The sequence below is a fragment of the Hirsutella rhossiliensis genome (assembly GCF_020360975.1).
Source record: "Hirsutella rhossiliensis strain HR02 chromosome Unknown scaffold00005, whole genome shotgun sequence".
NCBI classification, from domain to species: Eukaryota; Fungi; Ascomycota; class Sordariomycetes; order Hypocreales; family Ophiocordycipitaceae; genus Hirsutella; species Hirsutella rhossiliensis.
Window position 1 is genome coordinate 4,247,082 of NW_025408671.1, and position 15,379 is coordinate 4,262,460.

General features: G+C 43.8%; 1 protein-coding gene across 1 annotated transcript; it reads right to left on the reverse strand.

Moving 5' to 3' along the window:
* Positions 1 to 3,621: 3,621 nt before the first annotated feature.
* On the reverse strand, positions 3,622 to 5,895 carry HRG_05976 (uncharacterized protein; the record flags this gene model as incomplete). The annotated part of the gene is made up of 10 exons (XM_044864447.1): positions 3,622 to 3,834; positions 3,883 to 4,051; positions 4,129 to 4,201; positions 4,271 to 4,430; positions 4,733 to 4,788; positions 4,834 to 5,065; positions 5,359 to 5,368; positions 5,444 to 5,606; positions 5,682 to 5,709; positions 5,773 to 5,895. 10 exons carry the CDS (start codon positions 5,893 to 5,895, stop codon positions 3,622 to 3,624), a joined length of 1,227 nt encoding a protein of 408 aa, XP_044720979.1.
* Between the last annotated feature and the right edge of the window lie 9,484 nt (positions 5,896 to 15,379).

A 15,379-nucleotide genomic window follows, 5' to 3' on the forward strand; every position in this document is an offset into this window, starting at 1 on the left:
GAATAGTCCCACCAAAGCTGTTGCGCTCGTATCGCTCCCTGCAACGACGAGAAGGAGCGCATTCGACATCATCTCCTGTTCAGTTATTCTATTCTCCCCATCTCGAGGTGCTTCGAGGAAATGGGTGAAAAAGTCGGAGCGGCCGTCTCTTCCCTTGACACCACGGCTGATTCTAGATATGGCCCTTTGTTGCGCCCAGGCTTGGATTTCCATGAACTTGCGGAAGAGTGGAATTTTGTTCATAATCCGCGAAGATATTTCCAAACGGTAGGCCAGGAGAATTCTCCGCAAAGCGTTCTCCAGCGGGTGATAGCTTTTTGTTTCTAAACATTGGAAATGCTCGCAAAAGGTTAAGTCTCCAATAATGTCAAAGGTTGTAAACTTGAACCAGTCCACAACATTAACCGCTTGACCGCCATCAGAGTACTCAGTCATTAGTTGTATCAGCTTGTCGACATATTGCGATATGACTGGCTCCTGGTCACCCAGGGCCGATTCGCTGAAACCACGGGCCAGTTGCCGCCGCTGCCATCGGTGCGTGTACGACGACGGAGCTCCTATGATGCTGTATCGGCCTTCGGGGCCATGGAATCCAGGTTGCTTTAGATACTCTTGCTTCCCAGGCCGGTTGGCGAAAACCTCTGGCCACGCCGGAGACCCGTCGACGGATAGGTGGCTTGGTCCAATCCGGACAACAGGGCCGTACTTGCGGTGCAGTTAAGAGATGTCTCTGACCCACAAGCCCGTGACGCAGTTCCGCCAGAGATAAGGTATATACGTGGCGGACAGTAACGGGGGACCTAGGAACTTAGATAGAGGGTGAAACCAAAGCCGGTAGACGCATACCGCCAGCCGATACGCAACCACCAAAATGAAAATATCAGGTTTGGCCGGGAGAAATTTCCGGAAGTGAAACTTGCCAGTGCTACGAGGCCGACAATAAGCATGATGCTTTTTGTAGGCTTGCGCCTATTGCTCGACTTGTACTTATGCGGTGCTGCCAGGCTCAATACACAATAGGGATTGATGCTCTCAAGGTGCTTTGGAGTTGTATTTGCTGCTGTGTTGAGACGGCAGAGACCCCGCTGGTAGCCAGAAATGCACATGCCAAGCTTTATATCACCCTGTGCCTTGTGTAACGAGGAGAAGATAATGTCTTCTCCCCTCCCCTGGCCCTTTCAGACTCGGCAAATCAGGAACCGCCGTTGCCGCTATGCTGCAGCTGCCGGGCGGGGCCTATCGTTCCCGCTCGCCGCTCCCACACGTATATCTACGAAGTATGTACAGAGGAAGCCTTCAAAAGTTATCGGCCACGCTAAATTAGACCCTATAAGGAAAAAGGAAGTAGCAACCAAATTACTATAGCACCGTTCCCAGCTTATACCTAATCTAGCCTGCCCTCGCGAGATTCGTTGCCGCCCTTAAGTTTAATTATTTTCTGTATATAACGAGGGATTCGTTTAATCTAAGCCTATATCTTCTCTTACGGTAGCTCCTTCTAAGTAAGATCCTAAGCCGTGATAGCCTTAGCTCGGCTCTTTAGCGCGCCCTTCTTTATAGTCGTTCTTTTTATCTATAGCTAAGCTAGCTTAATAGCGTTAAGGTTAGGCGAGTTGCCGTACTAATAAAGCCGTTAAATATCGTAAGAATTATAGAATCGTTAATAAATATAGTGGTTATAAGTAGGAGCCTTATCTTCTTATATAATCGTCTTAGAAAGCTTAGCCTTATACTCTTTAGTAAAGGGAAAGAGCTTAAGAAGAATCTTCTTCTTTTAGTAGCGGAACTAGTCGATTCCGCTATACTTAGAGCCTCGTATAAGCTTACCTAACTTCTAGTTAAATTTCTATTAAGGTTTAGGTCTAGGAAGTTAATAGAGATATAGTCTTCGTAAGCCGTTATTAAGTTCCTACTCCTCTTTTAATAAGGGCTTAAGTTCTTTATTTATTATTATAATAGCTTTATCTACTACCTTCTTCTTAGTAGTAGTCTCTAGTACCTAGTAGTAGCTTAGGCCCTTCTTATTATATAAAAAGCAGCCCTAGAATATAAATTCTAAGGCGCCTTTCTATCTCTAGTAGATATAGCTTTAAGTAAAGCGCTTATTAGCTTTCCTTTATATATAATAGCCTCCTCGTTAATATAGTAAGATAATAGAAGTCTCGTCTAACTAAATTACCTTCTTTTAGTCCTCGAGGGTCTAATCTTAGTATATAAGATACTAGGCTAGTCGTTCTTTTTATATCTTCTTCGTTAAGCCTAGCTTCCTCGTAGGCTTTATCTTCTAGAAGCCTACTAAGCGGAGGACTCGCTATATAGTTATTACTAAGACCGGGTGCCTTACTAAGCTTAGCTTACTAGTAATATTAGCGTAGTTTTTTTCCCTGCTATATCTATCGCGGCGAACCTTCGTAAGAACCTTATCTTAGATTATAGGCTGCTTAGAGGGACGGCTAGAACGAGGGGCATCTTAGAGCTACTCGTCTTAAAGGGTTAAGGGTAGCGTATCTAGCTTAAAGCCGCGTTAAAGAGCTCGTATATAGATATATTTAACCATTCTAAGAGGCACGCTAGTTAAGGCAGTAACTTTAGTAGCCGATTTCCCGCCGCCTCGAAGTACTATAATAAAGGCTCGAGTCGCGATATCTATTTTTCGCCTTATTATTATCGGGAATATTAAGAAAGGCGGAGGGGCGGCTGCTATATAAAATCGCGTGCAGGGCACTCTATTTACTTTACTACTTCCTTTTTCCTTATAGGGTCTAATTTAGCGTAGCCGATAACTTTTAAAGGCTGCCTTATTACGACCACGGCTACTAAGCCGCTAACGGTCGACTATATTAAGCACGTAACACGGTCTAACGGATAAATAGTCGGCACGACTATCTAATAGATATAAGATCGAGGGGATTATAGAGATCTAAGTAATCTAGGATTAACGAGATTACTATACTTTAAATAATCTAACGTTAGGGATTATAGCTAGGCCTATAATCTAAGGATAGTCTCTATAAGTATATATAGCTACCTAGTTTTACTCCTTTAAATAGATAGCTCGGTAGCTTTTAATATTATAATTATTATAATCTCTGTCGGGAGGTCTGTACTGCAGTAACGCAATGGGTTGTATTCAAGATGTCTTGCTAGGAAGGGAGGAAAGGGAATGAGGGGGCACACTACGTGCCCTTTATACACGGATCCCCGAGGTCCATACACGTGACGCTAAGGGTCACGTGTGCGTGTGTGCGCACCTCCCTTACAATCCTACTATAGCTATATGCTACATTCCCACACTGGCAAATCTTCTTTTATCGCTGCAATCGCAGCAGTAGCAGCAGGTGCGGGAGCGTAGCAGCAACCGCAGGTGCGACCGCAAGGTGCGAAAAGAGTGACGGTTCGAGCGGCAGCTAGCGGGAGGGCGTTCGACTGATCCTTCTATCCTAATCGTAAGGCTATTCGTATCGACGAGGCGTTCGAGGGCGCGGTTAGGCGATGCCTTTGTCATAGCATCTGCTGGGTTGTCTGCGCCGTTAATCCAGCGGATTTCTGTGATCTCACGCCTTTCGTAGGATTGACGTAGGGCCATGATATCTATCATCAATCGCTTCTCCTTCGTTGTGCCTAGCTTAACGAGGCACTCGTAGAGGGGAAAAAGAGTCGGTGCAAAGGATTAGGGGGATAGGGGGGAAGATTGAGGCGGTCTGTGATCTTCCGTATCGTCGTTGCTAGTGATATCCCAATATCGAATCCGTTGACCATGCCGTAGATCTCTGATGCTAGCACGCTTCGGGTGACCCTCTTACACTTCGTTGAGCTCCAATGGAGGACATTGCCCTTGATCCCGAATTGGTCTTTGGTACGTGCGGTCTCGGTCTCATTGACTAGGGCAATGACGAAGCCTAGCTGTGACGATAGGTCCTTATTGTTCGCAAAGGAACCGTCGGTAAAGATGATAAGCTTGGCATTGGCGAGGTCAATAGGGATATACGTTAGGCCTCGCTGCTGGTGGTCTTTCTGCCATTGAAGCCGCTTGTTGAGGTCGTGCAATCCTCTTCCGTAGGGGTTTGGACCTGGGCAGCAATAGAGATGTCGAATGAGGCCTCTGGTTGACAGATTGAAGCCACATACGCGCCACGGGCACGCTGTTCCACGTACTGTTGGGCTCGATCGTATGCCTTGATGTCGATGGGTTCGATCTTGGCTGCTTGACCCTTTTGTTGAAGCAGTAGAGCGTTGTGGAAAGTGGTGTCTTGGAGGGTTATCTTTGCACCGTTGAAGTCAATGCTAGTACCCGGGGTCATCGTTGTCTTCGGCTTTGCCCGAAATTGTGCCTTTACGAGTTCCGCTTCCTCTAGCGCGGAAAAACGTTGTGTGCCAAGCATAAGGGTATCGTCAGTCTGCATTCCCACAATCCCAAAGTTATCAGGTCCCTTATTCGTAATTAGGAAGCATAGGTCGTAGGTTGATGTGGACATGTCGAGGTTATCGACATGATGCCCGTGATAGGTTCGAAACCAATGGACTCCGGCCTCCGCAATTCCGTATAGGGGCTTAATAACGCGAATGATTGTTCCTTCCGGGTATCTTCCTTCTAATTCGGCGGGAAGATGCGTGAGAATGGTGCGGAATAGTTCGGTCTGCGCCTGGGGATACGCTTGTGTGATGTCACGAAGAGAGGTCATGCCGTGAGAAAGGAGGTCTGGGAGATAGCAGAAATAAGCCGTTGACTGACGCGTTGAATTGTCGGGGATTGCGTCAATAGGGTGGTTTTCTCTTGGTCGTTGTGCCCTTGGACCACGAGCCTTGACTTCTCGTATGGTTTGGTTTCTTTGCCTTTAACCTCGCGGACCATGCGGGAGCGGAAGATATGATGGTTCCCGTGCTTTGCTTCATTGTAGCGTTCGAAGCTAAACACTCCTCGTACCAATAGATCATCGATCTCCGTGCTATCGGATTCCTCAAAGGGGGTGCCTGGCGTTGTGATAATGCCTTCGTCCCGTAGCTTGATGGCTAGTTGGTAGGCATCTTCTTCCTTCTTGACTAGGAACGTCGTCTTTGGCTTGTTCTTCGAACCAGGGGGGCGGCCTCGCTTGCGCGGCGCCGGGGATTAGGAGCAGGAACAGGGGCAGGGCAGGGGCAGAAACAGGAACAGAATCGCTCGCAGGATCAGAAACAGGAATGTCAGAATCATCCGCAGCAGCAGCAGCGGGGCAGGGATCGTCGTCTCGTCGCGGAAATAAGGCTGCACAAGGGTGGAACGGAAGGTCTGGGGTCCGTTGATAGTATCAATTGTGACATTGGAGCCATCAATTGCACTAATCTTAAAGGGCCTTGCCAGCCGAGCTTTTCTCTCCACACTCGGACCTCGCTTTGCAGTGGGAGCGATAGTATAACGCCTGTTGATGATGGTCCGTTCTTTGTGTGTAAGGCGCCCTGCACTTGCCGCTCTGCTGAGAGCTGACGAAGCATTTTCATCGCCTTCTGGGCTGCGGCAGCCCTTTTCAGGGTCGTAGCAGAAGGGGGCGAATCTAACGCCATTCGAGGGTAGGCGCCAAAGACTAGGAGCGTAGGGACAATGCCATTTGGCCCTGCTGTGTCGTTGATGGCTTTGATAGCCATTTGAAGGATCGATTCGGGGGATGTGAAGGTCCCGATTTCTGCGTGGAGGATCTCAAACGCACGGCGGAGAGGGGCATGATATCTTTCAACCTTTCCAACGGACCAATGTGCTTCCACAGGGACTTGCTTGCAGGTTATCCCCATAAGCTTTGCCTCGTTACGGAACTCTAGGGAGGCAAAATTGGTCCCTGCGTCGTGCTTGATAGTATCAGGGGGTCCGAGATATGTGTCTATCCAGAGGGCTCGGAGGGCTTCCCACGTATCCTTTGCTGACATCGATAGGAGGAACCTGGCTGCTTGGAACGCTGTTGCTGTATCTACCACGTGCAAGACGGGGCGTTGAGGGTTCAAGGTAGAGCACATCAGCGACGATTTCGTAGTTGAATTCCTGGTCATCCTTTAGGGTGAATTTGAAGCGTCTTGGAGCTTGAGAGTGCATTTGACAGTGATGACAGAATCTCGAGATGTTCTCTGGGATATCTATCGTCACATCGTTGTGGCCAGCTTGCCGTAGGAGGTTGTGAAGTCTTGGGACCGCTGGGTGCCGAATCGACGATGAAGAGTGCGGATCTCGCTCTCCGTGAGGAATGCGATAGCGGCCTCGTTGGTCTTAGGTAGGAGGAACCAGGATGTCCCCATTTGCGGATAACCGGGAGGGTTGTTCGTCCGACAATAGTGTCTGTAAGGTTGTTGAAATAGATGCCTAGGCGATCCATATCAGCGAGAGAGAGGAGGAAGGGTAGGGGTCTTGAGGATATGGAATGTGATCCTTCCGAGAGGTGTTTTAAGGGCGATAGAGCCGAGGATAGAATGGCTTCGCCGTTGCCGAATTTGATAGAAGCTTGGCCTGCTGTAGTCTTATCGAGCGTTATAGCAGGGTCTGCTCGTTGTAGAGCGATGCATTGGTCGTAGCCAGCTGTGGAAACCTTCGCGGCGCCTGTGTCAATTATGATGCCTTGGAATCAGGTCTTGAGTAGCGCTCCTCTATCATGAATTGGGAAGCAGGTGTAGCGTTGTTTTGAGAGGTGCTATACACGTCTTCCCCTGTGATCAGATGGTTGAAGGCTTGCTGGCAGAGCATTTGGCTTGTGTGCCACTGTTCTGGGTTGTTGTCATTATCTTCATTGTCGTCCTCGTCCCAGGGTCGTTAGCATCATCGTGGGCATCCATCTCGTGACCTTCAAAGTCAAGAACGTAGGCTGTAAGGTCCTGGGAGGGTAATCCCTATGAAGTGACAGTGGGCGACGTATTGGTCTCAGGATCTTTGACGTTCCTCGGCAGTGTGCTTTGTTGACCAACATCCTTCCTTATTGCAGACGAAGCACTTCTTATTCCACGGGTGGTTGTGGCCGTAACGGCCTTGTGGGCGGTTAAAGCGTTGACTATTGAAGATTCCCGTGGAGCGTTGTAGCTGCCTCGTTGAGCGTTGCCTCTATACCTTCTATACCCCTTCTGACCAAATCTTCCGCGATTGTTGTTGTATCTTCGATCGAGATAGTAGTGGTCATTGGGATCCATATGATCAGATGGTTCCTCGAGGTCTTGATGGTATTGAGGGCCTCCTTGAAGATAACGAGGCGCTATTCCGCGTGCAAGATGGGTCTCAACGGAAGAGCGAAGATCTGCAAAAGGGCTCGATTCCTTCGGCGGGCTTGAATAAAGCGTATTCAAGTTCAGGAACACCGCGGCATGCATTAATAAGCGTTGTACGCAGTGGAACGTTTCCTGCATACGCGTTGCCAAGAGCTCGTTGGCATAACTGTAGCTTATCAAGGTAGCTGAAGAACCTCGTGTAGGGATTTCGTAGCATTATCGGCACGGAGCTTGTTAAAGGAAATAGTCGTCCATTCAGTATAGTAGTGAACGTGGTTAACTTCCGTATCGAAATGTTGCTTGATGCTATCGTATGCCTTGCGGAACGTTGAGGTCCAGTTAACGTGGTCAATGTAGTACGTTTGGGCTCGGCCAGTAAGGATTCGAGGAAAAGAGCGTGGAATTGGTCCGGCTTGACCTGAATGTTATAACAGATACTCATAAAGATGCGTAGCTTATCATCGAGAAGGTCATAGGGTTCCCCCGTATAGTTCTTCTCTTTGTCCCAGATCTTGGTGAATTTCTGTTGTGTGTCGGCATCGACGATGCCGTTCGGGATGTCGGCCGGGAAGCGTTGTGTACGCTTCGAGGATGTGGGAGAAGAGGTTCTGCTAGAACGATGCTCTGTTGCTGGAACTGATAGCTTGTAGGATGTATTGTTCGTTGGGAAGCGTAGCAGTCGTTGTGGGCGGTTCCGCAATTGTCGTAGCGGGAGGAGCAGGGAGCGTCGGAATAGGGGCTAACGGCGTGGATGGCTCCGCCGTGTTGGAGGTGGGAGGGTTCTGCGTTAGTCGTCTCTCTTTTCTTGTATAGGCCTCCGTTCCTTTATCGAATTGGGTTACCATGAATTCGTTGTCGGGCCAGGCTGGTGGGTTATCGATCGTCTGTAGGAAGACGAGCTGTGGGATGATGTGGTCACCCTTTTCTCCTGTATAGATACCACGTCTCTTTAAAAGGTAACGTAGCTCCTTCGAAATTCCTTTGGCATCTTTCTCCACGTTGCCTCGGTCCACTGTTGGAAGTGATCCTGGAAGAATTCAAGGATATTAGTGCCATGAAGGTGTACGTTCTCCTCGCATTCTGACATAAATCGTGCGGTATATGTCATAACAGCTATTCTATCTTCCTCTTGTGGCGTGATCTCATCCTCCCATCGGGTCGGATCGATATCCTGATATTGGGTCTTTGGGATCGTGAGATTTTGGACCAATTCCCTTACTTGGTCGAGAAGGCGTCGTTCCTCGTAGAGGCGGGGTTCGGGGTTGGGGTCGTGCTTGTCATTGTGAGGGTTGTCACGTAGTTGTCGAATCGTGAGGGCTGTCACGTAGTTGTCGAATCGGCGTTGTGGACGCACTTACACTTAATGTAACCGTTAAGTGAAGTTGGAAGGATCTATCAATGGCCTACCGGGAGCTAGTTGGTTGCCGGGTCCGGGTAATCGTAGAGTCCTTGATCTTAGCATAGAAACCTCCTCTAGGTCCAACCAGGGCAATATCGCTAGGAATATGGTAGTTGGGCTTTCGAAGGTTGCGTTCTATCTCTTCTTCCTTGCCAATCTGTGATCGACCAAATCGATCACTGATCAGTGTCAGGAGGTCTGTACTGCAGTAACGCAATGGGTTGTATTCAAGATGTCTTGCTAGGAAGGAGGAAAGGGAATGAGGGGGCACACTACGTGCCCTTTATACACGGATCCCCGAGGTCCATACACGTGACGCTAAGGGTCACGTGTGCGTGTGTGCGCACCTCCCTTACAATCCTACTATAGCTATATGCTACATTCCCACAATCTCTATTATAATCTTATCTTTAATTCTAATTACTTAATTACCTAGTTATAGTTTATAGTCTATAACCTCTAACTTATTACTAACGTAATATACTTATTATTACTTAGACTACGCCCTATTATATCTATTAATATAAACTACTTAATAGGTTTATCCCTTAGGAATAATACTAGTTATTATACGTTAAAAGCTCTTATTTAATATAATACTACGTTACTCTAAGTAATATTATAACTATTAATATAACTATATAGTAAGCTAGATTAACTAACTTTAGAGCTACTATATCGCCTTAAGATATAATACGCGAAATTATTACCCTTTAATATAAGGTATAGTTACTTAAGAATAAAGGAGGTAATTAATAAGTTAGGGACCTTAGAGAAGTAGTTAAACTAAAATAGCTAGGACTATTTAACGGTACTTATAGTACGCTTTAAGACTTTCTTACTAAACTTAAGGCCTACTACTAGTTTTACCTTACTAAACTCTTAGACCTAGTCGAAAAGGTACTTTATATAGGAAATTATTTATCTAGAATAGTACTCGCTTAGTTTAGACCTATTATAAGGGACTTTATCGATAACTAACTAGCGCGATAAGATAATAAAATAGATAAAGTCTTTATTAGTTTCTAAGGATTTAAAGAAGCTATTATAAAGGTATTTAGAAGAACTAATAAGGAATAAGAAGCTAAATAGAAACTTTAAGAACTCCGATAAAGGATCTTAGTATTAGATTATACTATAAAGTTCTATTAAGTTACCTTAAAGCTTAATTAAGACAACGAACCTCTTATATTATAATTCTATAATAAGCTTAAAAAAGAAGTTAAGGACGAGCTTTATAAGGAAAATCGACCTAATAACCTCTTAGACTATATTACTATAGTAGTATAAATTAACGATAGATAGTATATATAATACTAAGAAAAGAAATAAGGAAGAGGAAACTAAAACCCTTCTTATAGAAATAACTTTAACTAATACGCTAACTATAAAAAGAAGCGCGAAACTCTTATTACTTATATCTATATAACTAACCTAGGTAAGATAGATCTAGATATAATATAGAAAAGTAAAGGAAAGTATTTTAACTATAGGAAACTTAGATATTATATTTAAAGAATATAAATAACCTTATAAAGAGAAGAAAACCTACTAGGTACTAGCCTTAAAAGGTAAGAAATACTTAAACGCTATTAATAAATAGGAACTAAAGTATAAACTCCTTAGTTAGACTATATACTATAATAATAAATATATAATATACTTAAGCGATAAGAATAGTATTAAATAGTTCCTAAAGCTATTAAAAAAGACCTTTATAATAATATAATAAAGGGATCTTAAAATATAAAAATAAATTAAATTTATAGAAATAAAATACCCTTATCTTAAAGGAGTCTTTTAAGACTAGATTAAAAAGAATAGTAAATAATTCTAAGAAGATATTTAAAATAAAAATCGATAATAATAATAGGTAGTTTATAAATAATATAATAAAAAAGATATAGATATAGCCCTTATACTTATAAAACTTAGATAATAACCTAAGAAGGAATAATAAAGTATCGATAATATAAGCTTTAAAGAATAAGAAATACTTAGAGAAATAAAAGATAAAGATTATAGAGGTAAGTAAAGTTAAGGTCCTTTAAGCTTAAGCGCTATACCCTTAATCTAAGATATTAACGGTAATAACTATACTTATTAAGGTTAGTAGCTTAAAGGAGGCTAATAAGCTTTATAACCTAAGCTTAGTCCTTAAAGTATAATCTTTTAATATAAACCCTATAATAAGTTAGTTTAACTATAAAAGTACTATAACTACTATAGATATAGCTATATCGCTAAGTAGTATATATCGATATAACTCTATAGCCAATATAAAAGTATAGTATATAATAAAGGTAAGGACGAATATAGGGCTAAGAAGGGTAAAATCCCTTATAACTATATCTTATACTAAGGGGACTACCTATCGTAGACCTAGACTTACCTTATAGTAAATAAAGCCTAGGAAAAGGTAAAGGAAAACTACCTACGACGACCTTAATAGTTCGCGAATACCTAGATATATACTAAGTAATAGGTGCTCCTTACTATTAAAACCTAGGGCGTTCTTAAATCGACCGCGGTTTAAAAGTAAGGACTAAGTAAACCGCGCTAAGATAAGAGGTCGAGCTTAAGACACCCGCCGGCTAGTAAGGCTAAGGAGGCCGAACTAAGTATAAACGATATTCGTAGGTATAATAAATAGAGAAGCGCTAAGAGATAAAGCGCCTCCCTCCCTATATAGATAACCCTTTTTACCTTAACCCTACTTTAACGGGGGCATCTATACCCTAAGGAATATATAGCCCGCGCAGCAGAGTCTTTAGCAGGGTCCTAGGCAGGGTCCTTAGTAGGATCCTTAGTAGAGTCTCTAGCTAGCCCTCTTCTTAATTAGATGATCCCTTAGCCCTTATTCGTCTAGGGAAGAAGGAGGGAAAATTCGGTTTATAAAAGAGGTCTCTTTTCCTCCTTAGCTAGTAAACGGCATTAGCATTATCTTCTTCTATATCCTCTTTTACTAATATACCTTTTTAGCCCTCTTTACCTTTGCCTTGCCCTGCCTAGTGCTTTCTCGTTTCCTTCGTCCCCCTTAGACCCCCTCGTCCTTCGGTATCTAGCTACTACTATTGCCGTTAGCGTAGGTGTGTCTTTAGGTATATGCCGCAGTTACCGTTAAAACTAGTTTCTAGGGCGTAAAGCTTCTATTTCCCTTTCCCTCTCTCCCTCTCTCTCTTAAGAAGAGGAAGAAGATACGAAAAGGGCAGAGCTAAACGAACTACGCCGGTGCTACCGCACCTTTCCCGTTGAGATAAGCGCTAGGCAGGGAAAGATTTTACCGGCTTTTTTTCTTTTCCCCTAGCCGTTGGCCTAGACCGTGGCCTAGCCGTTGGCCTAGACTATGGCCCCTGCCCCTGCCCCTATCCCTTGCCCCTATCCCGGCCGAAGTCCCCTACCCGGCCGAAGTCCCCTACCCGGCCGAAGTCCCCTGCCCTAGCCGGAGTCCCTTATACTAGACGGAACTTTCTTTTTTTAAATAAACCGAACTTTCCTCCCTAGCAGGCTCTATCTATAGCAGCTGCTTTAGTTATAGACGGGGACGTCTAGTCTTTATTATAGAGGGAAGACACCTACGCTAGTAGCAGCAGCGGAATTTTCTAGGTTTTCTTTCTCTACTAATACGATAACTTCTTTAGTAGCTTCCACGGGACCAATAGCTCTACGGGACCAATAGCTTCTACGGGACCAATAGCTCTACGGGACTAGCAGTCTCTATAGTCCGACAGCTTCCTTAGCTATAGTCTCGATAGCTCCTTCGGCCATAGCCCGACAGCTTCCTCGGCCATAGTCTCGACAGCTCCTTCGGCTATAGCCCGACAGCTTCCTTAGCTATAGTCTCGATAGCTCCTTCGGCCATAGCCCGACAGCTTCCTTAGCTATAGTCTCGACAGCTCCTTCGGCCATAGCCCGATAGCTTCCTTAGCTATAGTCTCGATAGCTCCTTCGGCCATAGTCCCGATAGCTTCCCTAGCTACGGTCTTAACACCCCCTCGGCTACGGTCTTTTATAAGCTCTTTCTATAGTAGTCTTCTTTAGCAGTCTTCTTCTTCGGTAGTCTCTTTCTTCGGCAATCTTTGATAATTTCCTCGGCAGCGCCTCTAGCACGGCAGTCTTCGCCTCTAGCACGGTAGACTTCTTCGTCTAGCACGGTAGCTTTATTTAATTTTATTCCTTCCCGTACGATTAGATAGTCCTAACGGCTCCTTCGGCACTAATAGCCCGGACTAATAGCTCCGTTTCGCACTAACGGCCCGGACCAACGGCTCCCCTTAGTACCTATTCTAACTATCCGATTATATACCTAGAGACTATAGGCACCCCTCTTTTACCTTATTTCCCCCTTTTAGCAGATTTCCCGGCAGACGTCCCGGCAGGCGATTTCCTCTCTAGTAGACGTTCCGACAAACAACCTTTTCCGTCCCGGCAGGCGATTTCCCCGGCAGACTTCCTTTGCAATAGACGACTTTTTAGTAGACGACTTTCACGATAGACGACCTTTCCGATAGCAATAATAGCACGTAAGAGATCCTTCCTTCCGCCCTTCCCGGCATGGTCTATAGCAGCCGACGCGGCAGGCACCTTTAAGTAGTCTTAACGAAAGTGTGAAAAATCCCCTTTTTAAAATACCTAAAATAAATAAGATAAGAATAGCAATCTCCGGTATTCTCCTCCTAGGCATAGGTATTTGCCTAGGTAAAGCTAGCTAGACGTAAAAGTCGCCGGGGGAAAAGAGGGTATGATTTTTAAATTTTAAATGATTTTTCCGGGTATTTCTTTAGGGACTTTTTCCCCCTTTTTCTTTCAGATTTCTTTCCTCTACCTTCCTCGTTAGCTTCTTCTTTCCTTTGCCTATAAGGATCTCTCTTCCCTCTATTACTTTTTCTTACCGTTGGTCTCTAGTTAGCCTATTAGCCCGCTGCTTAGTCTATTCCTTAGTCTCCCGTTAGGCTATTTCTTGCCTGCTTGCCTGCTTGCCTGCTCGGTTGCTTGCCTGCTTATCTATTTCTTTATTCCTTAGCTATTGCCTGCCTACTTACTTACCTAGTAGACGAGGGCGTCTATTCTTTATTATAGAGGAGTTTAACGGGGGCATCTATACCCTAAGGAATATATAGCCCGCGTAGCAGTGTCTTTGGCAGGGTCCTTAGCAGGGTCCTTAGCAGGATCCTTGGCAGAGTCTCTGGCTAGCCCTCTTCTTAATTAGATGATCCCTTGGCCCCTGTTCGTCTAGGGAAGAAGGAGGGAAAATTCGGTCTATAAAAGAGGTCTCTTTTCCTCCTTAGCTAGCAGACGGCATTAGCATTATCTTCTTCTATATCCTCTTTTGCTAATATACCTTTTTGGCCCTCTTTGTCTTTGCCTTGCCTTACTTAGTGCTTTCTCGTTTCCTTCGTCCCCCTTAGACCCCCTCGTCCTTCGGTATCTAGCTGCTGCTATTGCCGTTAGCGTAGGTATATCTTTAGGTATATACCGTAGTTACCGTTAAACTACCTATATATAACTAAAAGTACTATTCTAGAATATATAAAAGAGATATAAGCTAGCTTAGTTAGCGCTTTACTACTAAGCTAGCTTTAACTTAATAGTACTATAGGAAGTAAAAGCTATACTAAGAAGCAGCCCCCCCCCCCCTAGAGCGGCGCCCTATAGCTTAGTCTATAAGGAGGGGAGGTATATACTTTATATATATAAAAGGCTTAGGCTAGGGACTTAGTCGCCTTAGTCTAAACTAAACTAAAGTAAGGTAATTTTTAAGGATAGTATTAAACTATAAGTAATTTACTTACTACTAAGGGCCGCGAGGGCTAGAGCGTTATATAACCTAAGTATAATTAAACTAAAGTACTTTATAGTAATAGTAAGGGACTTTAATATTTATTACTTACTCTAAGATAGATATAATAGAACTTTAAATAGCATAATATAACTTATATAAGAGGTAATAAGACTATAACTTAAACTTACTACCTTAAGAAGGGAGTATATAAGATTTTTCTATAGTTAAAGGGATAGTACTATTAACCTAACTTAAGTAACGCTAAAGACTAAAATATAATATACTAGGCCTAACCTAGACCTAACTAGGTTAGACTATATCCCTTAGACTATTATACTATAGGTCGATTACTAGGCCTAAGTACCTAAACTAGCCCTAAGGTAAAAAGAAGTAAAAGTAAAGCTAGTTAAAGCTAAGACTATATCTTAGCTAGGACTATACTAGCTAACGCTTTAAACGCTTAAGGATATTAACTAAGACCTAGACTATATCTTTACTACTTTAGTATAGATTATAATAGCTATAGTTCCGCGCTAAGGGCGAGTATTACTTAAGGGCAACGTATAGTTTACCTTAGAGGTAAGGAGGGCAATAAAAGAGGCTAAGAAGGTAAGGAGGAAGTATAAATAGGAAAGGAGTAAGGTAAACTAAGAAGACTTATATAAGGCGGCTATAGCTTAAAAGTAAACCGTTTATAAGGTAAGGAGGGCTTACTAGCGTAAGTTCTTAAAGGAATTTAGCGCTAATAATACTAAGCTCTAAAACGTAAAGAAGTAAGCTAAACTCTATAGTAAGCTATTACTAAAACTAATATATATCCCGCCGCTAGTTAAGGAAGGTAAGGACTAACTAATAAAAACCTTTAAAGAGAAGGCTTAGATATTAGCCGCTAAGTTCTTCTTATTAAAAGCTAGTATAACTTAAGGGCTACCTTAGCTTATAGCTAAGGCGACCCTTATAGTTAACTAATAAATCTAGCTAGCTAA